Source organism: Vulpes vulpes, chromosome 6, assembly GCF_048418805.1.
Source record: "Vulpes vulpes isolate BD-2025 chromosome 6, VulVul3, whole genome shotgun sequence".
NCBI lineage: Eukaryota > Metazoa > Chordata > Mammalia > Carnivora > Canidae > Vulpes > Vulpes vulpes.
The window spans coordinates 108,407,631-108,434,989 of NC_132785.1; the positions used below are offsets into that span (position 1 = coordinate 108,407,631).

Below are 27,359 nucleotides of genomic sequence, written 5' to 3' on the forward strand. Positions count from 1 at the left end.
AATCACATAACTCATGGTAAGCCACTCCATTTTGTTTTTTAAACAAAGCTGTGTAGAAAAACAAGAATAGAGAACACAGATAACTGATCAATAACACACTATTAAAATAATGTAGATTACTTTGAGTTTTTGCGAAATCCAGATTGAGGCTGCTTTCTAAAAACCATCATGTGTAAATATCATACCACATTGTGGAGCATCTGGGGCAGCTCTTTTGAAATTGTGTGTAGGTGTGTGTCATTTGATTCATAGGACTTCTAGAAGATTACCACTGCTCTGATAAACTGTTAGGTCAGTGGATATTGGTTTCCCAGAACCTTTTATTTTTCAATCTTAAAACTTATTTATTAAAGGGTAACATACAGAGATAATGCACAATCCTGAGTATATGGCTTAGTGAATTTGCACAAAGTAAACACACTCACATTATCACAACTGAGGTCAAGATCTAAAGATTACTAGTGTCTGAGAAGTCCTCCTCATGCCCTTTCCCATTTTTCTCTCACCCCAAAGATAACCATTATGCTGACATTTCATATAATAGTTTTGCCTATTTTTGAAGTTTATATCATTGGAATTCTAATGTATGTATTCTTTTGAGTCTAGCATCTTTCACTTGACATTACATTATTGTGAGATACATCCATGTTGTATGTAGCTGCAGTTTGTTCATTCCCATTTCTCTACCATATTTTATTGTTTGAATATACCACAATCTGTTTATCTATTCTAATATTTAGTCATTTAAGATTTTTGGTTATTATGAAGATCACTGCTTTGTGTCTTTTGGCGCTGTAGGTGAAATAAAATAAAATAAATAACATTTAAGTTTTTTTTTTTTTAAAAAAAAGGTGTGTACGTGTGTGCGCCATGTATTTAATTTTGTTTAGAAATATACATATACCAAGGATTCGAATTGCTTGATCAGGTGGTAAGTAGGTATGGTTTTACTTTGGTAGATGTTGTCAAACAGTTGTTTCTTTCCTTTTTTTTTTTTTTTTTAAGATTTTTTTATTCATTTGAGAGTGAGCAAGCGCACAAGTAGGGGGAATGGTAGAGGGAAAGGGGGAAGCAGACTCCCCGCTGAGCTGGGAGCCCGATGTGGGGCTCAGTTCCAGGAGCTGGAGATCATGACCTGAGCCAAGGTAGATGTTTAAGCATCTGAGCCACCCAGGTGCCCCCAAACAGTTTTCTGGTGTGATTATGTCTATTTACATTCTCACCAGCAGTTCTTTTGCATCCTCATCAACACTTAGTATTGTTAAATTTTTAATTTTAGCCGTTTTGATGGATGTCTAGTGAGATTATAAGTATGACTTTAGTTTGTACTTCCCTGATGACAAATGAAGCTAACTTCTCTGTCCATTTGATTATTGTTAAGTTGAATTTCCTCTTTTATGAAGTGTTGATTGAGGTCTTTTCCCAGGTTTTCTATCGGGTTATGTATTGAATTGTAGGAGTTCCTTGTGTATACTAGATATTATTCTGTGTCTAGACTGTCTCAACTATTTGTCATTCTATAACCCTTTTTCTTATCCTCAGTATACCAAAAAAGTATCATATAGATCCAGAGGATCCTTTTTACTTTTTTAAATTTTAAAGTCATTTTACAAATAACTTACAGAAGTAACAACAAAGGAATAGTGAAAAAAAACTTATTAGAAATTTTTATAAAAGTTTTATAAGAGCAAAACTCTGCATCAAGTAAATTTTGGCACATAAATATAAAAGATCAAATAATCCCGTCACACATTCTTCTGGCAAAGCAGAATGATCCAGGTTCTTGGCAGAAAATATTATGTGATAACATCCTTCCAGTTTAATAACCAAGTGGATGGCAGTACTACATTTCCTTTCTGTCCTTAGAAATATATTGTTCATTCATCAAATATTGAGTTTGAGAATATTCATCTAGAGTACTGTCATGTGAGGACTCAGAGTTGGAGATTTTACTGCTGCGATCAGTTTCACATTTATTAGAGCCTAGAGTGCTTCTGTCTCTGTGTTTATTTTTTTATTTTGACACAGCTTTCTCTCTCACTTTTTGCCATTCTGAAAATTTCTCATTTCTCAGTTGTGTTCAGAGAAGCCTAAAAGTAGGCTGTAATATTTTGGGTAATACAAAGTGGAGTGAGATGACAGCTATTTCTACCTTTGCTTCATCCTTTAGGCAAATCCATCATTCCTTTATTGTCTTCATATTTTAATCTTCTTTGGCATAGTTGGGGATAATTAATGAGTAAGATGAGTAAGAATTCTAGGATAAAGAAATTGCAGAATGTTTTTAAGATACAGAAAAAAAAATCCCATAGGATCCCATAATGTATCTTAGATTTGTGAAAAGAATGGACCCAAATAGTAATTGCATGATAATATAAGTTTTATTCTATTTTTTTAGAGGTAAGTTTTCTCTTTGTTCTTGGGAAAAGCCTGTAAAAAAAAAAAAGTCATGAAATGTCAATCCTTATAATAGAACTGTTTATTTTTGTTTATTTTTTTAAGTGTTTTTTTAAATTCTAGTTAATTAACTTAAGTGTAATATTAGTTTCAGGTATTATAATATGGTGATTCAACACTAATAAACAACATCTAGTGCTTATCACTGGATATGTGATAAGGAAGTACAAGTGCACTTCCTAATCCCTATCACCTATTTAACCCATCACTGGGTTAAATAAACTGGTAGCCATCCATTTGTTCTCTATAGTTAAAGCCTGTTTCTTGGGGGACTCCTGGCTGGCTTAGCAGGTAGAACATGGGACTCTAAATCTCAGGGTTGAGAGTTCAAACCCCAGTTGGGTGTACAGCATACTTTAAAAAAAAAAAAAAAAAAAAAAAGGAAGAGTCTTTATTGGTTTGTCTATTTTTTTTTCCATTTACTCATTTGTTTCTTAGATTCCACATGAGTGAAATCATATGGTATTTGTCTTTCTCTGACTGACATTTCATTTAGCATAGCAAGATTTCATTCTTTTTATGACTAATATTCCATTACACACATATACCTCATATCTTCTTTATCCATTCATCAGTTGATAGACACTTGGGCTGTTTCCCTAATTTGGCTACTGTAGACAGTGCTGCTGTAAACATTGGGGTGCATAACTTTTGAATTAGTACTTTTGTACTCTTTGGGTAAATATCTAGTAGTGTGATTGCTAGATCAAAGGGTAGTTCTCCTTTTAACTTTTTGAGGAACCTCCATACTGTCTTCCCTAGTGGCTGTACCAGTTTGCATTCCAATACCAACAGTTCCCTTTCTCCAAATTCTCACCAATAGCTGTTGTTTCTTCTCTTTTGATTTTGGCCATTCTGACAGGTATGACTATAATAGATTGTCAAAACAAAAATAAAAACAAAACAGTTCTAAAACTAGGATGCAGTGAACCCAGAGGAGCCTCAAAGGTTAGTGGTGTCTTTTGATTAATAGAAATTATTGATTTTAATTTAGTAGTCGAATTTATTGACCTTTTCCTTTATAGTTATTAGTGCTTTTTTGTGTTTTGTTTAAGAAATATTTATTTGCCCCAAGGCCATGAACACATTATCCTATTTTATCTTTTGTTGTTTTATCTTTTATTTTTAAATCAACAATTTATAGAGTTGATTGTTGATATATAATATGAGGCAGGGTTCATGGTTTATTATTTTTCATATGGCTATCTAGTTGACCCAGCACCATTTATTGAAAAAGTTAACTTTTTCTTACTACTTTGGTACTATCTCCTTCATCATGGGTCAGATGACTCTATGTGTGGGTTTGTTTCTGGATTCTATTTGTCTATCCTTGCATAAGTGTCCTGTTTTAATTACTGTAGCTTTGTAATAAATCTTGATGTCTCTGAGTGTAAGTCCTCCAATTCTGTGTTTCTAGATCAGAGGTTGGCAGACTTTTTCTGTGAAGGGCCAGATGAGAAATATTTTTAGGCTTTGCAGGCCATGTTTGGTTTATATTAAATATTTTTCATTCTTTTATTTTTCACCTTTAAAATTGTAAAACAAAACAAAACAAAACAAAAAAAACACTCTTAACTGGATTTGGCCCATGGGCCGTATGGTTCCCTGACCCCCAATCTAGATTGACTTGACTATTTGTCGTCCTCTGTGTTTCCCATGTAATGCTTAGAATCACCTTGTCCGTTTTCAGAAACCTATAATTTTGATAAACATTGCATAGAATCTATTGACTGTTTTGCAGAAGAATTGAAATCTTTGTAATATATTGACTTCTGATCTGTCACACATACTTTGTGATTGGTTTTTAGATTGGAATTATGCACCTCTTCCATTCTGTACCTACTTTATTAGGATTAGCAAGGGACTATAAATACTAAATTTTTTATCTATGTTTCCATTTGTCATGGTTGTTCCTACTATAGAGATAACACTTGGCAGGGGGCGGATTTTGATTTCAGGATCTTGGTTATATATATATATATATATATATATATATATATATGTGTGTGTGTGTGTGTGTGTGTGTGTGTGTGTGTGTATATGAAAATAATTAGAAAAATTATCTCACATGAAAACTAAAAGGGCAAGAATTTGATTCTAGAATTTAATATTTTGTAATTCCCATGGTCAGCTGATTTATGTTTATGTAATTATTGTGACAATAAGATGTTATCTTGTTTAAGGGTATTTTGTATTTTTTCATACCTCTTAAGTTTTTATACCCAATTTGAAGTCTGTTTTTATGTCAAATCCTAAAATTTTTATACATACCTCTAATGGTTTCATATCTAGTTTTAGGTTTTTTATTTTTTTAGAAGTTTATGAAATACCTAACTGTACAAAAATTTTCTAAAGATTTAAAACAACAAATATTTGTTTTTCTTCTCATCTAACCAATGGGCAATGCATGTGTTTTTATGTGATTGTATTAGTGAATATATATATGTTTGTACTTTATTTCAAATGTTTTTATATGTTAAAAGGTCATAGCATTTCATTGTATTGTTGTAAACATGACTTATTTTTGTGCATACTTTTAAATTATCTCTAAATATATTTCTTCCAAAAGCTTAAAAATTCTTTTATAAATACAAAAGGTTTTGATAGTCTAACATTTTGTTACAGGCTTGAGTTTTGAAAATTTGAAAGTGCAGTATTGATAAATAATTGCCATTTACATGTAGTGTTGAAAGTATATTTCAATTGCTTTAACATTTTCTAACACCCAAAATAAAAATAAAATGATGACCCTTGGCTGTTGATCAGCAATTTAATCTAAAAGCAAAGCACCCTACCCTTTCATGGAAACTGCGTGTTGTATTTGCAGGCATGGTGCTTGCAGTATTGAGTTCATAACCTTTTACAGCTTTGCCCCTGGATTCTCTTCTTCCTTATCTGCACATCTTTTAGTGCCTCTTGCTTCCTTCATCCTTTCCTCTGGCCTTGACGTGTGCTCTTCTCTTTGTCCGGAATTCCTTTCCTGTCAGTTTTTACTTTGCTAATTCCTATTTTTCTTACCCTAGGGGGCAGGGAGCAATTCAGTAATTATATGTTGAGATCCTTCAGTGAGTCAGACAATGGACATACTTCAGTAAATAAAGCCAACACATCCCATTTTATCAAATTGTGTTCTGATTGTTGATTTACTTGCCTCCATTTTCCCATGACTGTGAACTCCTTAAGTACCATTTATTTCCATCACAAACATAATACCTGACGTGTCAGATTAAATCACTGGTGCTTATGCCAGAATGTCTTAGTTATAGATAAAATTCTGAAGACATTCACAATTTGGTGAGGAAGGCAGTTCATTCGTATTTAAATTTGTTTATAATACTGGGTAATGAGTGGACAAAGGGTTCTTCTGACTCTTCCTTGTGGAGAATAATCTTCTCTTTTCATTTATATGAAGTAATCATTGCTGAATCAAATACAAACAGATTGCTTTACATGACTTTAATGGTCTAAGGTGTTTTTCCAGGCACTTTGAATTAATAAATGTAACTTCAAGAAAAGGAACTAAACCATCATAAGCTCTGAAACAGTATCATAAATAGGTAAATAAGTGGTCTCCATCCTAAGCATTGCTATGTATCCTTTGACAAGTCTTTGGTCAGCTCCTTTCCCTTTGCCCAACAATAACTGTGCCAAGCCTTTGCCGCTTTGCAGAGACCATCTGCACTAGTGCTGCTTTTTTGGTCTCCACAAACATTTTAATTTTACTTTGTAGCTTTAATTTAGCTTCCTGACTCCCAGAGAAAATCAAGGCTTTCAGGCCAAGTGAAACTCACTTTCTGCCCTTATGTTTACCTTACTCTACTATCCTCATCTTCTAGCCTCAAAAGAAGCCCTTCTTTCTCTTGGTTAGGGCTAATCTGTCTGTGCCACTTAAAGAAATTCCTTTTCTATTCTTATCAAAGTGGTATGTACATACCATAGTTTTTAAAAATCAAGAAAAATAGCCAGCTAGATGTGTTTTCTAATGACATCTTTTAATTCTTTAGCTGTTTCTTTTGGTAGTTACCTTCCTATCACTAAATGATAATGCTCCTACTTTCTTGATTTACACATTTTAGATATTAATATTTACTTCCGGGTCTGATATAGATTTAGCTCTTACACTACTCTAACCTCATCTGCCTAATATATTTATATCACTGTTATTAGATAAGCAAAAATGTTTGTTGTAGAGATAAGCAATGTGTTATATTTTCTTTACTGTAATGACTTTTCTAGGATTTCTAATTGTCTTCTTGAAAAATGTTTAAAATAATTCTCCAACCCCAGTCCCAAAAGCACCACCCTTTTTTTCCTGAGGAGCTCTCTCTCCAAAATGTATGCATCTTCTTGCTTTACACCTAGGCAGGTTGGGTGGTTGGTTGCTCAAAAGATCTGCCATATATATGGCTGTTACTCCAGCATTTTCCTTGACTGTCCTCCTGGATTGGATTCACGGTTTACTGAATCTCATGGCTTCCTGTTTGTGATTTAGTGACTCTTTCCCAGAGTGCATGCTCAAGTAACTTACTGAGAAATCATGGGTTAGAGGTACATTTTCTGAGTCTAGTGTGTCTGAGAATGTTTTTATTCTAACCTCACACTTGATTAATAATTTGGATATAGAATTTGAAGTTGAGCATTTAAAATTTAATTTATTTAAACTAAAAACAATTAATTCACCCATTTCTCCCATGCCCCACCCCTGCCTCTGGCAACTACTAGCCTATTCTCTGTATCGATAAGCTTGGGTTTTTTCTATTTATTTATTTTTGCATTCCACGTATAAGACAGATCATACAGCATTTGTCAAACTTAATTTCACTTAGTATAATGCCTTCAAGGTTTATCCATGTTGTCACAAGTGGCAAGGTTTCATTCTTTTTTATGGCTGAATAATATTCAGTTTCAGTATCCAGTTTCTTTACCCATTCTTCCATTGATGGGCACTGAGGTTGTTTCCATATTTTGGCTATTGTGAATAATGCTGCAGTGAATACAGGGATGCATGTATCTTTTTAAGTTAGTTTTTTGTTTGTTTGTTTTCTTCAGATATAAATACCCAGGAGTAAAATTGATGGGTCACATGGTAGTTCTACTTTTAATTTTTTGAAGAACCTTCATACTGTTTTCCTTGTGGCCAAACCAATTTACATTCCCACCAGCCATATACAAGAGTGCTCTTTTTTCCATATCCTCGCCAACACCTATTAGTTCTAGTCTTTGAAAATAGCCATGCTAACAGGTGTGGGGTAATATCTCATTGTGGTTTTGATTTGCATCTCCCTGATGATAAATAATGTAGAAAATCTTTTCATGTACCTATTGGCCATCTGTATGTCATCTTTGGAAAAATATCAGTTCAGATCTTCTGCCCATCTTTTAATCAGAGTGTTTTTTTGCTAGAGTATATATGAGTTGTTTATTTTGAATGTTAGCCCCTTATGAGATATAATATTTGCAAGTATTTTTTTCCCAATCAGTTGTTCACCTTTTCATTTTGTTGATGGTTTTCTTTGCTGTACCGAAGCTTGGTAGTTTAGTGTGGTCCCACCTTTTTGTTTTTGATATCAGATTCAAGAAAATCATTACCAAGACCTATGTCAAGGAGCTTACCACCTGTGTTTTTTTCTAGGAGTTTTATGGTTTGGGGTCTTACTTTCAAGTCTTTAATCCATTTTGAGTTAATTTTTGTGTATAGTGTGAGATAGCACTGTAGTTGCATTCTTCTGTATATGGCTGTTCGGTTTTCCCAGGATCATTTATTGAAGAGACTGTCCTTTCTCCATTATATATTCTTAGCTCCTTTGTCATAAAGTAATTGACAATATATGTGTGGGTTTATTTTGGGGCTCTCAGTTCTGTTCCATTGATCTGTATGTCTGTTTTAATGCTAATACCAAACTGTTTAATACCATTTACCTAGCACATACTGATGTTGAACATAATTACTCCTCAAGGTTTTAGGGTCATCATTCTATTTTCTTCTGTTACTTAGTGTAGATGCTGTACTGTTCTGATTCTTTTCCTAATTAGGTGACTTCTCCCTTTGCCAGAAACACTTTTTCACCCTGGTATTCTAAAAGTTCATAGTGGTTTTGTTTTACTAGTTACATTTGGTACTTAGTGAGCTAGGCCCTTTCTGTCTGGAGATTAGAGTCTCTTAACTCTTAAACCTTTGTGCTATTTCTTTATAAATGTTTTTCTTGTTTTCTGTTTTTCTGGAATGCCTCATTTGTAGGTTTTTGGACCTGCTAGATTGATTATATTTGTCTTTTTCTCTTTCATTTGGTTGTACTTCGAAATACTGCTAATTCTTTCATTGCATTTTATTTGGAGAATTTTAAAAATGTTCCACAGTTCTTTTGGTTCTCATCCTTTTTTATGTATAGCAAATTGATTTATAGCACAGTGTCTTTAAGAATCTCTCTGGAGATGTTATTTGAGGATTTTTAAAAAGTTATCTTCTGTTTTTTTGCATTATCTCTGTTTTCTCCAGATTTATGACCTGTTTACCTTTGGTCTCTTCCTTTCATATTGGAGACATTCCTCAAATATCTAGTGATCCTTGGTTATCATTTATATTTAAGAGTTGGGGACACCAACAAGCTAATTGAAAACTGTATGCATATGAAGGGGTTATTAGCTATTATTGCTCCCAGTCAGCAAATTCAGGCTTTGTTTGAGGTGGTAGGGCAAAGAACTGTCTGCTAATGTTAGAGGACTCTCAGATTCAAGAAATTAGGGACAAATCTGGTTGATGTTTCCGACTATAGATTTTAACTTATATATTTTTAACCCCAACTCTTACTCTTGTCCTTCATGGTATCTGAGAATTTTGACTCTAGGTTTCTGTGAGCAAACCAACCCCCCCCCCTTTTTTTTTAAGATTTTATTTATTTATTCATCAGAGAGAGAGAGCGGCAGAGACCCAGGCAGAGGGAGAAGCAGGCTTCATGCAGGGAGCCCGGGGGCCCGATCCCGGGTCTCCAGGATCACGCCCTCGGCCGAAGGTGGCGCTAAACCGCTGAGCCACCTGGGCTGCCCCCAACTCCATTTTTATTGTATCCCTTTCTACTACCAGCATTCTAAACTGCAGCTTCTTCTTGCTCCATTTGTTACCATTCACATGTGCTCTTTGTCTTTTAGAATTTAAAAACAAAATTCTCATCTGCTGGTGATCCCTTTTCTGTTTATAATGGGTTTATGTATATTGAAATTTCTTGTGAGGAGTCTGTGTGGTGTCAGTTTGGCTAGGCTGTAGTGGAGTTCACTAATATGTTCTTTCCCAGAGTTCCCTTATATGTTTCTGATTAGGATGGGTCACAAGGGAGATTTTTGCATCTGACATAAAATACTTATCTCTGGACAACTGAAAAAAGATTCTCACCTTTTCCCCAGAAAAGGATACAAAGTCCCTTTTTTGTCTTTGGTGAAATCTTCATTCTTCCAGCTGGGTTCACACTCTTTCTTTGTTACTTTGTAATTTAAACTCTGAGATACAAAATTAACTATTATTAATACATCTTATGTTAGAGAAGAACAATCAACCAAAGAAATTTGACTAAGACATATTTAAACATATCAAATAAGGAAGGAACTACTCATAACTGTTACAGTCCTTCTTTCTGCGATTGGTCATGTAACCTAACCATAGTTGGTATTTATAATAACCTTTATCCACAACCCATTTCATAGTCCCTTTGTTCTCACATGCACCTCAGGTGGTCCTGGTTTTTTGCCTGGTGGAGTGACCCAAACCTTCATTCTTGAAGGCTCTGGGCTGTTGGCAGTCCTGTCTGAATTCAGCTGTTGTAAATTTTTTTTTTTTTTTTTTTTTTTACTTTAATCACAGGACATGGAAGTGCTAAGAGGTGTTCTAGAGGATCTCCATTCCAGACATATTCCTCCTTACCTTCAGTGTGCAGTTTCCCCCTTGCAGCCCAGGGCCAGTCACTCCCTTCTTCGCCTGTTGATTCAGAACCCAAAGTAGCCAGGTGGCAATCTTGAGTTTAATGGAGTTATTGTTGTTTCCCCTGATGGGAGCGTTCCCTCCTCCCTTTGAAACTAAGACTTCTAGACCAGCAAAACCTGACGTCAACAGGAATGGAAAATAAATGTTTTATCTGAAACTGAATTTATTATTCCTCATTGATTTCCCAAACCAATGAGAGAAAAACTCTTCTATTTATCATTAAAATCCTGAAAAGTATCACCATCCATTTAGCCCTAAGACAGAAACCTTAGAATCATCGTAAATCCTTCCCTTCTGTTATCATTTTAATCTCACCTGTTAGAAAGTCCTATCCATTTTACCTTCCTTCACATCTCTCACTTTTATCTCCCCTGCATCTTCATGTCAGTCACTGCCTTAGGACAGGCTTCCCTTTCACTTACCCAAATTATAGAAACAATTCTAAATAAACTTTTCCCACCTATCCATCTGCTACTTTTCTGCTAGAGCAATCTTTTAAAATTCAAACCATCTGTAGTGGCTCTAAGTCTCATTAAGTAACTCCCAACTTCTTACCCAGCTGAATTAATTCATTTATGATAACAGAGATCCAAAGTCACATGCTCTAATAAGTTACAGTTTTATTCTTTCTCAGCACTTATGTGGTGGCTCTACAATGTCAAGAATCCAGGTTCCTTCTGATTTGTTAATTTTTATCCCCTAGTATATTGCCCTTATCTACATGGTCCAAGATGTGTCATTACCATGTCAAAGCTAGCATGAAAAGGAAATGATAAATGATAAAGAGGAATATGTGCCCTTCCCTTTAAGGGTATGACCCAGAAGGATGTGCTGGTCGTTTTCACTCTCAGCGCATTGGCCAGAACATGGCTGCAAGTTCTAGTGCAGGAGAATTTGGAAAAGAGAGTATTTAGGCTGGCTAGCTTTATGTCCAGCTAAGAATGGAGAGGCTCAGTTACTCTAGGAAAAGGGGGAATGGCTGGCTATTGGAGGAGCATAGTAGTCTCTGCCACACAGGCATACAGGGTCTTCTGGAGATTGATTCTTGCCTACTCTTTACTTTGTCTCTTAGTTCTCTACCTTTCCACTCCTTTCCCAGCTCTCCCTACTCTGTCTCCTCTTGTTTCAGCCATGTTGAACTGTTTGCACTTCAAGACATGTTGTGCTAGTGTGCTTCCCTGCCTTTCCTCACAATGCTTCCTTAACCTTAGATGTCCTTGCTGTCCATTTACCTTATCTCCAGTGCACTCTGTTAGCCTGGCCTCAGAGAATTTGTCCTTCAAGACTTAATTTAAGCATCATATATTGTATAAAGCCTTTATTGGACAGCAACCTTCCCCTTATCCTGGTAGAATTAACCATCACCTCCTCTGTTTGCCCTTGTTATATGCAGATAGACTTCTGTCATTGCACCTTTGGGCACTTATTTACACTTAGGTTCTCTTTCTCCTTGATTGCAAACCCTTTGAGGGCACAGATGACATTTTATTTGTATATCCCTTGGATGTACTGTAGTGCTTGACAAGGAATGTGCACTAAAAATTTACTGAATAAGCAAGGAGGTCCATAACAAAATTTCAGGACTTTAAGATGTCCAGACTTTAAAATGTCAGGGCATACTCCTAAGACATAGCTGGCTACTGTCTTTTTGAATTTTGTCAGTCCAGATGATAATGTTAGTTCCAACAGTATTTATAATCATCCTAAATTACCTTGTTAATTGTTTCCTATTTAGTTTTTATATTTTAATTCTGAAAATACTCTCAGAATTAGCTGTGGCATTTTTCCCCCTTAAAAATGAGTGGACTTTTCTGTCTACTAAGTCACAATGTTTATAATTGCTTTTTAACAATTTATTTAAAATATCAGTGACTTGCCGCAGGAAATGTTTTGAAGTGAATTATGATAATACTACTGACATGATTTCCAAAGCCTGTCCTGAGACCTGAGCACTGCCACTTTAGCTTACTGATTCTAAGATAGATGCCTCAGGATTTATTTAATGACTGAGAGTCATTTCTGTAAACAAATTCTAAGGCCAGATTGCCTTAAATATTCTTACATGGAGAATATTTTTTTTCTGCTTTACTGTCTTGAGTAATATCTTTTGTTTTACTTGTAGATTTGATGGTCCTCGAAGATTTGAGGATTTAGGGTCAAGGTGTGAAGGACCGAGACCCAAAGGGCCTCGTTTTGAAGGAAATCGCCCCGATGGGCCAAGACCCAGATATGAAGGTCACCCAACAGAGGGCACTAAAAGCAAATGGGGAATGATTCCCCGGGGGCCAGCATCTCAGTTTTATATTACCCCCAATACATCCCTCAGTCCTCGACAGAGTGGACCACAGTGGAAAGGCCCCAAGCCAGCTTTTGGACAGCAACATCAGCCGCAACCTAAGTCACAAGCAGAACCTCTTTCAGGAAACAAAGAACAATTAGCAGACACCAATAGTAACCAGCAGAAGAATTTTAAAATGCAGTCAGCTACATTTTCCATTGCTGCAGATATAAAGGATGCCAAGGCGGCTCAGTCAAATGAGAATCTAAGCGACTCTCAACAAGAGCCACCTAAAAGCGAAGTCTCGGAAGGGCCCATAGAGCCTTCTAATTGGGACCCGAATTCTCAAAGTATGGAGACTCAAATGGACAAAGCCCAAGCTGTTACTCAGCCTGTATCCCTTGCAAATAAACCTGTACCTTCTCAATCTGCTTTTCCCTCAAAACCAGGGGGGATGGAGGGAGGAGCAGCAGTGACAACATCATCATCATTAACTGCAGATAATGATTTTAAACCTTTGGGTATTGGTCTGCCCCACTCAGAAAACAGCCAAGAGAAAGGGCTACCTCGGCCAGATAACAGAGATAATAGGTTAGAAGGCAATCGAGGCAGCAGCTCATCTTACAGAGGTCCAGGGCAAAACAGAATGGAAGACATACGGGATAAAGGACTAGTAAATAGAGGTCGAGGCCAGGCACTCAGCCGTGGCCCAGGGTTGGTCAAGCAAGAAGACTTTCGTGATAAGATGATGGGTAGAAGAGAAGACAGTCGAGAGAAGATGAATAGAGGAGAAGGCAGCCGGGACAGAGGGTTAATGAGGCCAGGAGGCAATCGGGAGAAAGTGCCAGGTGGTCTACAAGGCAGCCAGGACAGAGGTAGAGCTGGCAGCCGAGAGAGGGGACTACCTCGGAGGGCTGGCAGTCAGGAGAGAGGACCTCCTCGGAGGGCTGGGAGTAGGGAGAGAGTACCACCACGAAGAGCCGGGAGTAGGGAGAGGGGACCACCCCGAGGGCCTGGCAGTAGGGAAAGGGGACTGGGAAGACCAGATTTTGGTCGTGACAGAGGTCCATTTAGACCAGAACCAGGAGATGGTGGGGAAAAAATGTATCCATATCACCGAGACGAGCCTCCTAGGGCTCCATGGAACCATGGAGAAGAGAGAGGGCATGAAGAGTTCCCTTTAGATGGTAGAAATGCTCCAATGGAACGAGAAAGACTTGATGATTGGGATAGAGAAAGATACTGGAGAGAATGTGAACGTGACTATCAAGATGATACACTAGATCCATATAACAGAGAGGACAGGTTCTCAGCACCACCATCTCGATCTCATGATGGAGATAGACGAGGCCCTTGGTGGGATGATTGGGAGAGAGATCAGGATATGGATGAGGACTACAACAGGGAAATGGACAGGGACTTGGACAGGGATGTGGATCGGATTGGAAGACCCATGGATATGTATGATAGAAATTTGGATAATGAGTGGGACAGAGATTATGGGAGACCACTGGATGAACAAGAATCACAGTTTCGTGAACGGGATATTCCATCTCTTCCACCTTTACCACCCCTCCCACCTCTTCCACCTTTGGATAGATATCGGGATGATAGATGGAGAGAAGAAAGAAATCGAGACCATGGGTATGATCGAGATTTTCGTGATAGGGGTGAGTTGAGGATCCGAGAGTATCCAGAAAGAGGAGATACATGGCGGGAAAAGCGAGATTATATCCCTGACAGAATGGACTGGGAAAGAGAACGGTTGTCAGACAGATGGTACCCATCTGATGTGGATAGACATTCCCCCATGGCGGAACATATGCCCTCCTCACATCATTCTTCTGAAATGATGGGGTCGGATACAAACTTAGACTCTGACCAAGGCCTTGGAGGGGTAATGGTTCTCAGTCAGAGGCAGCACGAAATCATTTTGAAAGCTGCACAAGAACTGAAAATGCTTCGGTAAGTTGACTACTTAAGATCATTTCTTTTAGTCAAAACCACATTCAAACTGCTCTTTTAAAGTGATGTGATATATTTGAATGGAATCATTTTGCTTCAAGTTCTTATCTCGTAATTTTAATTATTACCTGGCCATTCAGTACTGTTTAGGGTTAGGATATATATTTAGGAACTGTGTTAATTGTAAGCTTATGTCCTGAAATGTGAAAATTTTATAGCCATTCTTGGCTTTTATGGATGTGTTGCTGATATACCATGCTTATGCATGTTTCAGGTGTCAAACTTCAAGTCTCTAGTGCTCTGGATTTCATGGAGCTCATATGTAACATCTTTTTTTTCCCCAGGAGGCATTTGTTCTTTGGTATTAGATCTGATAGACTTCATATTCACTAATCTTTGATAAAACTTTGGGAAGTGCTATAAGGTTTTTCTCTGTTGAAGCTAAGAATGGTTTACCTAAAGTGTCCTCAGATTTGTCTAATCATTGTTACTTTCTTTCTGGGGTGCTTTATCTTTCCGTATAATTAGAAGCAGATATCTCTACTTGAGGATGTTACTTGTTTCTGCATAATCAAATATTTTCTTTGCGAAATGGAGAATAGAATTTGGATTTCTTGATATACAGTCACCCAACTCTGTATAGGTATCTACATAATGCTTCCTGGGTAGTAGCAATAACAAAATTTTTTTAAAAAGCTAACATTGCATGCTTACTATGTACTAGGAACTATACTGAATACTTAGTATATACACATTTAATCCTTAAACAACTATATCCTGAAATAATTTAGGAGTCATTGTTAGATTGCAAGCTTTTTGAGTAATTTCTTAGGAATTAACAATGTTTTGAGAAAATAAATTAATGGTTAGGATTTGATATATTCCAGTGTATTATATTTCCTTCATTTTTTAATTCTATTCTGCATTTGTGGATTATACCAATTGAAATTAAAACTGAAGCTTTATGACTAGAAAAGTGTAGTGAGGAAAAATACCTGTAGGTAAAGATGGAAGATCTGATGTTTCAGGCAGCATAACAGATTTCTGTCTATAGAAGATACGCTCTGAAAAATTAGACTCTTCTAGATTACTCTTGAAGATGTGAAAGCATGCTAGAGAATATTTAGTTACTACACTGTTCGTTTTTAAGTTATAGACACCTTTAATTTAAAGCCCACTGTGTACTGAGTGCTTAGTGTATGTTATCTTAGTTCTCCTGTCTCATATCCTTTTATCTCAAAGGCCTGCAAAGAGAAGTAGATAGTATCCTCACTTCACAGATGACACTAAGACTCATAGAGGTTAAGTCCACTTGGCTATTCAGTGGCAAACCCAGAATTTCAGTGCAGTCTGTCCAACTCTAAAATCTGTTTTGTTTATGGAGAACACCAAGCTGATTGGTGTTACCAAGCTGCCAAGATTTCTTTCCTTTCATTTTAAAATTTCCTTTTCATCTACTGCTTTATATGGAAATGCTGTATAAAAGGTGCTTCTTCTTCACCATCCTTTTTTTTTAAAGCTCTTTCTAGGCAATATAAACCTAATTAAAATATGAAGTGATGGATAAGAATTGTCATTGCTGAATACAAGTAAGCTATGTTGTGATGGTGTAAAGTTATAATATGATTTATGTGAGGCAGAAAATAAACTTTTTCTATATTTGACCCTTTATGTCTATTTGGGTCACTATACCCAATGTAGGGAAAAAATTATAAAAGGTCCAAAGAGCTTATAGTAGATGTTATACCTGTTTAAGGTGGGCATTGTAAGGAAAAGTTAAAAAAATAAAAAAAGGAATTTGACCAGAGATATTTGAAGAAAAGCATAAAGAGTTGTGTAATTACTCTTTAGGAATATGAAGTACCGTTTTTAAGGGTATAGGCTGACATTTGTTCTCACTGTATACAGCAGGGCCATAAACTAAAATATCCACAAAAACTAGACAGGTAACTAAAATGAGTAAAAATGGGCCAGAATAACTACTTACTGAATGTGGTGAGGATTGTGGCAAACTGTTTCATCTAAAGTGGACAGCCACTATTTCTGTCAGCTCATCATTGGCATGTGGGAACTTAAACCCATTGTTACCAAATCCCTTTAAAATTTGAATTTATCTATGAAATATTTTGCTTTGTAAATGATGGCAGCTAATTCAGATTTTTAAAACTGATGTGAAAGCCAAATTTCAAAAAAAAAAAAAATCGCTTTCTAGGTCATATTTGGCCACCATGTTGCAACCTTTGGTCTAGAGATTATTGAACAAAAGACATAGTGAGACAACTTTTTGTTCAATGAAAGAAAAACATGACAAGTAGATGATATTTTAGAATAGACTAATGAGGCAGATTATAGAATCTGCCCTTGAAGATCTTTGATAATTTGTAGTCGTTTATAGGTTGTAGATGACTGGTCAGTTAGCTACATATAGGCAAAAGAATGTTATCCTGCCAGTGCTCTGTGGGCACTGAGAGGATTTTAGAACAAGGATTTTAGGTCTCTTTTTTGTTCTTTGTTATCAATTGTAGTCACTTAGGAATGGAGTAAACATGCCTAATGTACCATGGCAATTTTATTTGTTCACAGGGAACAAAAAGAACAGCTTCAGAAGATGAAAGACTTTGGGTCGGAGCCACAGATGCCTGACCATCTGCCACCCCAGGACGCGAGGTTGCAGAATGCATCTTCAAGGCCTGGAATGTACCCGGTATGGCAAAATGTGTGCTCAGGAAATGAAATGATTCCTACTTTGTATGTTTGTATATTTTGTTTGATTTTTTTTCCTATTGTAATAAGTATAAATTTCCTCTACAAAAAAAATGTAAATTTGGGGAAAGTATAAAGCTAGTGGTAATTGACCTTTGAAAATCTTTTAAATGTGGTCACCTGTGAGCATTTTTCCCCTAGGTTTTGATAAGTACACCAAGCACACCTGAGCTACATGGCTTCATGTTCACAAAACTGTAGAATTTTCCTAATAGTCTCTTTTGTTCAAATAGTGCTGTTTTTCATCTGGGCAGTGTAAGGGCTCCCCATGAACTTTGCTCCTATGAGCCTCATAGTCTCCCCACTTCCTCAAGCTACTAGTTCCACAGCTAAGGAAGGGATCAAACGTCATGCCTCAGTTCAGGCAGTAAAGTTCTGTTAAAGAAGACTTGTTTGATCAAATTTTCTATTTGTTTTGCATTCATCTTTGTGGTTGTTATTTGTTGTTTTATCTTTAAGCCAGTGTTGGGCTTTAAAAATATTGTCATGCAAGTAACTTTGTAACAACACAATGAAAGAAAAAAAACCAAATCATTTCATGAAATTAACTCTTCATTTTTCAATGTTCCCTTTCACTCTGGTCTAACACGTAACACTCAGATATAGTTGTTAACACCAACAACCACCATGATGTCACCTCTCCATGTCCTGTCTCTGACCTGTGTGTGCATCCATCTGCATCTTGATGTGTCTCCTGTCGCTCCACAGATTCAAAGCAGAACTCATTATCATTCTCTGTTTAACTGGTTCTTTCTCCTCACCATCACATAGTCACCCAAGCTGGGAACCTGAAAGTCAGCCTTAATTCTTTTCTTTGTCCTGCCCTTCCATATCCAGTCATTCTGTTGATTGATTTTACTACCTTTTTAATAGTGTTCAAATATACTGTCCTCCACTTCCCCACAATCTCAGTTCTAGTCTTCATCAGCTCTTGCCTATATTATTTCAGATTATTTCATCTCCCCATCTCACTCCCCTCTGATCCCGCTTTCCATTCTGCTGCTAGAGTGATTGTTTTGCTGTATTTTTTAATCAAATTTTGAGGTTTAGTTTACATCTCATAACTCATTTTAAGCCTACATAGGTTTGTGTTTTGACAAATAGAAGGAAGAACAAAATTTCCATCACCTGAAAAAGTTCTCTAGTGCCACTGTGTACCCCTACACCTCACTTAAGACAGCGCTGATGGGGCTTCTGGCCAAAATGGACATGCAAAAACATAAATCTCACTATGTTGCATGTGCCCTCACTTTAGAATGCTTTTGTATTCCCCCATGGCTTTCAGGATAAAATCTAGAGTCTTTTGCATGACCTTCTATGTTTTCTTCCTGAATTTAACATTACTTACCATTACCATCACTCTGCTACATTCTGCTTTCGTTCCACATGGAGCTTCTTACAATTCAAAGTGTGCCAGGCTCTTCCTCTCTATCGTTTTGCACATGCATGTTCTCTAAAACAGAGTTTCTTTTCTTTCTCTTCTTATCCCCTTCTCCAACTAGTTCATCCTTGTTCATTTTTTTTAGAACTCAGCTCTGTATCTTCTCTTACACTTGTGTAAGATGGTTGCCTTCACATGTACCTCTGTAACGTCTTATACAAGCCTCTGTCATGGCCATTATCCTGTTGTATTTTGTCTGTTATCAGGTCTGTCTTTCCTTCTAAACAGAGCTCTTGGTGCACCTGGGTAGCTCAGTTAGTAAAGCGTCTGCCTTCAGCTTAAGTCATGATCTCCCAGGACCCTGAGATCAAGCCCTGCATTGGGCTCCCTGCTCAGTGGAGAGTCTACTTCTTCCTGTTCCTCTGCTGCTCTCCCTGCTTGTGTGCTGTGCACACGTGCACTCACTCACTCTGTCTCTCTCTCTCTCTCAAATGAATAAATAAAAATAAAATATTTAGAGCTCATAATGATAGGAACTATGTCTTTTATCTTTGTATCTCTTAGCAAATAGTAGAAGCTTCAAATTATAGTTCCATGTGTCTGCTTTATTCACTTCACAAATCATAAACATTTTTCTGTATTCCTGCATACATTATTATTTTTGATGCATAATTTATTAAAACTATTCCACTTCTGTTGGACAATTGGTTTCTAATCCTTCAGCCTTATTATTAATAGAACATTAATGAATATTTTTGTATCAAGTTCTTATTCTAGATAACTTTTTAAAATAATCTTAAATTCCCAAAGTGGGATACTTCAGTAACAGAATAAGGACCTTTTTTAATGATTCCTGGAATACAGCCAGTGGCTCTCAAAAATAGTTGTGTAACATGTATACTAGAGCCTTGCAGGTGTCAGCTACTTAATATTTTTGGTAGATTTAATAGTTTTAAAATGTTTTAATATGCATTTTTGATAGTGAACATGAGTATTTTTCCATATTAGTTAACTAATTTCTTCCTATAAAAATTCTATTTTGTTCTTTACCCATTTATCTGTTGACTCTTAAGGGTTTTTTTTTTTTTCCAATTTATATTATTCTAAATACAGTATAGATATTAATCCTTTCTCATATAAATACTGTAGGGATGTTTTGTTTTGTTTTTTTACAAGTGTGTATATTGCTTTCACTATGTAGTATGAAGGAAATACTTTTTGTTTTATTTATAGACAAAGTCCCAAGTATTCTTAAGATATTTGAAACAGGTCTGGATAGCTGTGCTCCACACAAAAGTTTTTGTCTTATATGACATTTTCTTGGAGTTTAAAATGCCATAATCAAATGTTTATCCTTAGGTAGTAACCCTTTGTCTTTAACTGTAGCCTATAGTGATCTCTAGTTAAACAGCATCCTTATATATTGGCCAAATCCATTTCATTACTCAAAAAGTTTTTTTTAAAGCACAGCCCATATGTGAGTAAATGTGTAAGGAATGCATATATTGTTGGCTGGTCTGTGTAAGGTCTAAAATAGCTGTCAGTGAAGAACAAACAAACTAGAAACAATGAACTAAAAGAAAAGTGTAGTGAGTATTTGAATCAAACTTGTAAAGATTAAAATAAAATTTAATAATTAGGTTTCAGTATTGAGTAGATAGGTAGGACCTATCTATCTAAGAGGTTCTACTGTCTCTTTAATACACATTTCTGTTGACATTTGGTGATTGCTTTGGGAAAACAAATACAACCATTGCACGCTACAGTAGCACTCCCTCTTGAGTAGGTTACTAAATGTTCTATTCAGTTTCTTTGTTTTGTTTCCTGGTTTTGGTGTTGTATGTTGGTACCAGTGCTGCCACAAACTACTGTTGTCAACTAGACAACTGAATAGAAGTGAGGAGGCTAGCTAGAGTTTATTTCACTGGAAATTCACTATTTTTGTAGAGATAGACCACCAGAGTGAGAAAGATAGTTTATAGCAGAGATTCTTAGCCAAGTGGTCAACATCAGAATTATTCATGGAGGTTTTGTTTTTAATTAATGCTAGGATCTCCCCTACAGAAATTCAGTAGGTGTGGGGTAGGCCTGGGGCATTTATATCTAAGTGGCTAGCTCCCTAATATTTCAGGAAGGAGAAAAGAGAGAGGATAGTACATTAGAGGGGAGGGGATGGTAGTGTTGAGGACAATTTTTTTTAAGTGGGTATTTTGTTTATTTGTACTTAAACCTGTAAACCAGCCAGCCAACTGGTACTATTATCATGATACATTAAGATACAAAACATCTTTCTGCAAATACTAAAATAATGAACACATTAGGAGTTATTGTAAAACAACACAAGGGGCAGAGGAAATCAATGAAGCACATGTGGTTTAACCCTTCACCGTAACAATTGAAGTTATTAACAAGTAAAGCTTCACACTCTCTGAAAATACAAATAATCCTTTGTCACACATCTTTGTATTTTTACTTCCTATTCTTGAGGTTAGATCCTAGAGCTTAAAGATACCCAAATTAGTATGGTATCTAGTTATTTATAGCCAGAAACATGCCATGTTGTCCATAGCAGCCAATGCTACTGAAACTTCCTTGGCTAGACTCCAGTTGTACCCCCTCAATTTGACAAAATAAGCACAGTGAGAAACAGAATATCAAGGCAAGATACAGGACCCTAAAATATAAATACTAGGAAAAGTAATACAGCCGCTGCCCAAATTGAGATTGAATAATATACTCATCATCATACGTCTTCAGGGTCTGTGTTCACAGAGTAATTTGGGAATAAATCCATTATTTGCTGGGTGCTAAAATCCTTAGCAGTTTGTTGTATTACATTATTGGCTTTCCCCAACAGTTTCTAAGATAGACTCCAAATCACTGACAGAATTTTGCTGGAACTGGATCTGGGGCTGCAAGGATTCCTCTCCACAGTTGTGGAGCTGATTGTTCCATGTCTGGTTGTTCCAGGCTTGGGGGCACCAGCTCTGACTCTTCCAGGAATAGTTGTTCCAAGACTGACTGTTCCAAGTCTGGTTGCTCTATATTGAAAGGTTCCAGAAGTGTTTATCAGTTATTCCTGGTAGTAAAAAGAGAAGCCTGATTATTCAATAGTTGCTGAGCTTGTTCTGAGTCACACTTGCTATTTGGCCAGTTATTTTTCTGCCACTTCTTACATTTCATTCTCTGGTTCTGGAACCAGGTCTTAACCTGCTTATAGCTAAGGTTCAGAATGTTGGGAAGTTCTTGGATCTACTTTAGAGTGAGGTATTTCTGTCTCTGAAATCTGTCGTTGAGTACATATAGCTCTGAGAGGACAGGGTTCTGATCTTCTGTTTCTTGCCCAGGGCCATACCTTCCTTCTTCACTGTGCTCTCCTCTATAGAAGCGGCCAGTAGTTTTACTCTGGGACTGGTGGAAGAATCGGGGCTGTCCTGAATAAGCAGATCTATGGAGGAAGGAAGAGGAGAGGCAGTTTCCACGTGGGGTGTCTCAACAGATGACATTTGCAAGGACGCATAATTTTTTTTAGACCCATAAATCTCAGGCATTTGAGAAGAATCCCTAGAATTGGGTGCTTTGGGGCAAGGCAGATACGGGCTGAACTGAATCCACATTTCTGTTGCTGAGTTAAAGGGTAGAGGGAAAAAAACAAAGAATGAGAAACAAGATTGATTTTGTTTTGGTTTTCTTAAGATTTTATGTATTTATTTTATTATTAGAGACAGCAGGAGTTGCAAAAGGAGAGGGACAGAGTCTCTGCTTAGCTTGGAGCCTGACATGGGGCTTGATGTCACAACCCCAAGATCTTGATCTGAACTAGGGAATCAAGAGGGAATCCCCAACTGACTGAGCTACCTAGACACCCAAAGAGCAAGATTGTAAGAAAAGACCCAGGCTTATGTATCTAGGTGGAAAAGCTTAGAGAAATATGAAGATCTCCATATGTAAGAGGGTCAGAAAGATGGGATGAAATGGGTCACTACCTCAATAGCAAGAGCCAACCAGCCCAATCCAGCAAAAGGGCAAAGACAATTTTTTTCCTTTTTCTAAATAACCTAATTGAGGTATAATATAGCATGTATTTTGCCCATTTAATTGTGTGGTTCAGTGATTTTTAAATAAATTTACTAAGTTGTGCAACTGTCACCATAATCCAGTTTTAGAACATGTTCGTTATCCCAGTAAGATCCCTTTTGACAATTTGCAGTTAATCCTCATTCCTACCCCAGGTTCCAGGCAACAATTAATCTACTTTCTGACTTTGTAGATTTGCCTTTCTGGGCATTTCATTTAAATGGAATTCATACAATATGTGGTCTTTCATGTCTGTCATTTCTTAATTCGCCTGATGTTTTCAAAGTTCATCCATGTTGTAGCATGAACCAGTACTTCATTTCTTTTTACAGCCAAGAAATATTATATTATATGGATTATCATATTTTGTTTATCCATTCACCAGTTGACAGAAATTTGGATTTTGAATAATGCTGCTGTGAATACTTCTGCAAGTCCTTTGGTGGATGTGTGTGTGTGTGTGTGTGTGTGTGTGTGTGTTTTGGATAGACACCTAGGAATGGAATTGCTGAGTCTGTAAGTTTATGTTTAACTTCTTGAACAACTGTTAAACCATTTACCAAAGTGATTGTACCATTTTACATTCCCATTAGCAATCTAACTGGGTTCTTATTTCTCTGCATTCTTGCCATCATTTGTTATTGTCTGTTTTATTAACTGCAGCCATTTACTGGGTATGAGATAGTATCTCATTACGATTTTAATTTGTATTTCCCTAATGACTAATGATATTGAGCATTTTTTCAAGTGCTTATTTATGTATCTACTTTGGAGAAATGTCCAAATTTTTTGCCCATTTTTTTCCTATTATTTGTCTTATTAAGTTGTAAAAATTTTTCATAATCTAAGTACAAGTCTTTTGTCAGATACATGATTTAGATATTTCTCTACATTGGTGTATTTTTAAACACAAAAAGTTTTTAATTTTGAATGACCAGTTTATCAGCCTTTTCTTTTATGGACAGAGAATCAGATTTTAATTGCTGCTAATGTGTGAAAACATAATGGTGTGTTTATCTACTAAACCATTTACTCTGTTCTCCAGCCTCCAGGGTCCTATAGACCACCCCCTCCTATAGGTAAACCACCAGGTTCAATTGTAAGACCTTCTGCTCCCCCAGCAAGATCATCTGTTCCTGTGACCAGGCCGCCTATCCCAATACCACCACCACCGCCTCCTCCTCCTCCTCCTCCACCTCCTCCTCCAGTGATAAAGCCACAAACTTCAGCTGTGGAACAGGAACGCTGGGATGAAGATTCTTTCTACGGTCTCTGGGATACAAATGATGAACAAGGACTGAATTCAGAATTTAAACCAGAAACTGGAACAATTCCATCTGCTCCAGTGTTACCACCCCCACTGCATCCTTCCATTCCCCCTCCTGGCCCATTGCCTATGGGTATGCCACCAATGTCCAAACCACCACCGGTGCAGCAGACTGTTGATTATGGCCATGGCCGAGGTGAGTGATGGTGACAGGTTTGTATTTGGGATTGTCAAGAAATTGTCAGCTTCAGCTTTGTCTTCTTTTAGCTTCATTCTTACCATGTTTTATCCCTGATTTGTTTCACCAGATATGTCCACTAATAAAGTTGAACAGATACCCTATGGAGAAAGAATAACTTTGCGCCCAGATCCACTACCTGAAAGATCAACTTTTGAGACAGGTAGGAGTCCCAGAGAGAGCAGTATTTTTAAACCTTTTAGGACCTAGTTATCATTTGCTTTTCCTTTTGATAATATTTTTGATAATATTATCTAGGCCTCCCTTTAAAATAGCTAAAAGATTCATAAGCTGAATTTAGAACAATAGTTTATATTAGTTCTAAAGTTAGATTTGCACTCTTCAGCTTTTATTTCAGAAGAAGGGCTATAGCTCTTATTTTATACTAATTATTTCGTAGAGCATGCAGGCCAACGTGATCGTTATGATAGAGACAGAGATCGTGAGCCTTATTTTGATCGTCAAAGTAATGTCATCGCAGATCATCGAGATTTCAAAAGGGATCGGGAGACCCACAGAGACCGAGACCGGGATCGGGGTGTTATTGACTACGACCGGGATCGATTTGATAGAGAACGCAGACCTCGAGATGATAGGTATGTTATGAAAAATATCTTTTTTGCCAGGTATACAAATTACCATAGACTTAAATTTGGCAAAAGTCATTGTATCTAAAGGAAATTCATAAATTTTTATACGTGTGTGTATAGTTTGGAGAGGGAAGAACAGTTCCAGACTAATCTTTAGGAAACTAGATGCTTGAGTTTTGTGAGCTTGAATTCCAGAGAATTAAATGGGAGATGAGGATAGCCAGTGAGGAAACAAAATAGTATTGTCAATAAAGATGCAGCCATTATTTAAATAGTAGGCAAACAGTGTATTTTTGCAATTCATGAGCTCTTTAGATATGTGTATGCAAGTCAGACTGAAATGGAAAAGCAAAATAAAGGGGCACCTGGGTGATTTAGTCTGTTAATCCTGTGCCATTGGCTCAGGTCATGATCCCGAGGTCCTGGGATCGAGCCTTGCATCAGGTTCCCTGCTCCACAGGGAGCTTGCTTCTCCATCTGCTTGCAACTCTCCCTGCTTGTGCTTTCTCTCTCTCCCTCTCACATTCTCTGTCAAATAAATAAATAAAAATAAATAAAATCTTTAAAAAAAAGAAAAGCAAAATAAAAATATTGACTATGTATAGTAACTACCCATGGAAAAAATTGGGCAGATAGTGGTATTGCATTGTAAGACAGAGACCTCCACATTTATTTTCTAAAGCGCTCCCTGTTAACATCTTCTAGGACTCAGTCATATCGAGACAAAAAAGACCATTCCTCATCCAGAAGAGGGGGATTTGATAGGCCATCCTATGACAGGAAGTCTGACCGACCAGCCTACGAAGGACCATCCATGTTTGGAGGTAAAGCAGTGCCTTATTAACTATGAGGATATTGAGAATGCAAACCACTGGAGATGATTCCCACTGTAGCTATGGATTTAAACTTTCAGAGTAAAATGTAGTCATAGATTTTTCAGAGATGGCAACATTGTTATCAAAAATAGCAGTGTAGGGGTGCGTGGGTGGCTCATTCGGTTAAGCATCCAATTCTTTATCTCAGCTCAGGTGTTGAGCTGAGGGTCATGAGTTCAAGCCCCATGTTTGGCTTCATGTTTGGATGTGGAACCTACTTAAAAATTTTTTTAAATTTTTTAAAAAATTTTAAAATAATGTAATTAATGAAAGAAAACAAATTGTTCTTTTGTATTATTAAAGAAATTTGGAAAATAGAAACAAAATCAGTTATAATGCCACCATCTACCATACCACAACTATTATAATTTTGTATATTTCTTCTCATTCTCTTTTCATGTATGTATTAATGGAGTTGTAATCAAAGTGTAAATACAGTTTTTTTATCATGCTTATTCCCAGTAATATTGTACCATATACATTTTTCTATATGTAAACCTATTATAATAATGGCTCTGTAATATTCCATTGAGTGAATAAAATATAAAACCCTTTTTGTTGGACATTTAGGTTGCTTTTAGTTTTTCACAACTATACACTTAATCTAAAAATGCATCCCTGTTTGTAAGAGCAAGCTTTCCTAAGCTGGTGACCCTTGTTCATAAAGCTGTAAAGCTGGCATTACAGACAGACTATAAATCATACTTGGGACTGTCCAGCAAAGTGTAATTGTTATTCTATGTCCTGTTGCTTAACTTTTCCCCTAAATTTAATACAAACAAAAATGATTTGAGTATTTTTTAGAACATTCTGTTTACCTAAATCTTTTTATTTTCTTGATTTCAGTAGATTTACATTACTTTAAACTTTCTCTTATTAAGGTTTCTCTTATTAAGGTACCCCCCAAGTCATCATAAATTATTTTACCTTAGCAGGATCGAAGAAAGTTAAAATTTAAAATAATTACCATATAAATAGTAATTTTGTTCAACTGCTGGAATTCTAGGAGAACGAAGAACTTACCCTGAGGAGCGAATGCCCCTGCCAGCTCCTTCACTAAGCCACCAGCCACCTCCAGCTCCACGGGTTGAGAAGAAACCCGAATCTAAGAATGTGGATGATATTTTGAAACCACCTGGCCGAGAAAGCAGACCTGAGAGAGTGAGTCCTATGTAGTTGACTAGCTTTCTTGCAAATCAGAGGCTGAAAGGAGATCTTTTAATATCCTGAGCAGAATTTCTCTACTTTTCTATGACATCGTAATCAGATTCAAGGCATCTTACTATTTCCAAATCACCATATAATCTCAAACTGCTTACGCTATAGAATTTAAGAAATTAGAGATTAATTGCTTGGCAAAAAAAAAACGTTGAAAAACTTGAAAAAAAAATTGACAAGAGATCCATTAATTGCTCCATTATTTTGACGAGAGGGAAAGTGGATTTGGTTTTATGGTATATAAAACAAAAAGGACTTGATTTACTTGGGCTTATTTT

At 36.6% G+C, this 27,359-nt stretch overlaps 1 protein-coding gene and 1 pseudogene across 6 annotated transcripts in view; one reads left to right on the forward strand and one right to left on the reverse strand.

Moving 5' to 3' along the window:
• YLPM1 (YLP motif containing 1) overlaps positions 1–27,359 on the forward strand; it is a 75,672-nt gene that overhangs the window by 17,877 nt on the left and 30,436 nt on the right. For 3 of the 6 annotated variants that reach the window (XR_012002249.1, XM_026008604.2, XM_026008606.2), the window contains exons 5-11: positions 12,552–14,672; positions 17,256–17,376; positions 23,939–24,356; positions 24,469–24,561; positions 24,799–24,994; positions 25,694–25,812; positions 26,870–27,024. Coding sequence is in view for 4 of the 6 variants with exons in the window: in XM_026008604.2 (XP_025864389.2) it covers positions 12,552–14,672; positions 17,256–17,376; positions 23,939–24,356; positions 24,469–24,561; positions 24,799–24,994; positions 25,694–25,812; positions 26,870–27,024 (3,223 nt within the window). In the remaining 2 variants the exon portion in view is untranslated. The remainder of the gene's footprint in view (positions 1–12,551; positions 14,673–17,255; positions 17,377–23,938; positions 24,357–24,468; positions 24,562–24,798; positions 24,995–25,693; positions 25,813–26,869; positions 27,025–27,359) is intronic. The other 3 variants (XR_012002250.1, XM_026008605.2, XM_072762044.1) reach the window with 1 other exon arrangement.
• LOC112927140 (homeobox protein NANOG pseudogene) lies at positions 21,560–22,433 on the reverse strand (annotated as a pseudogene).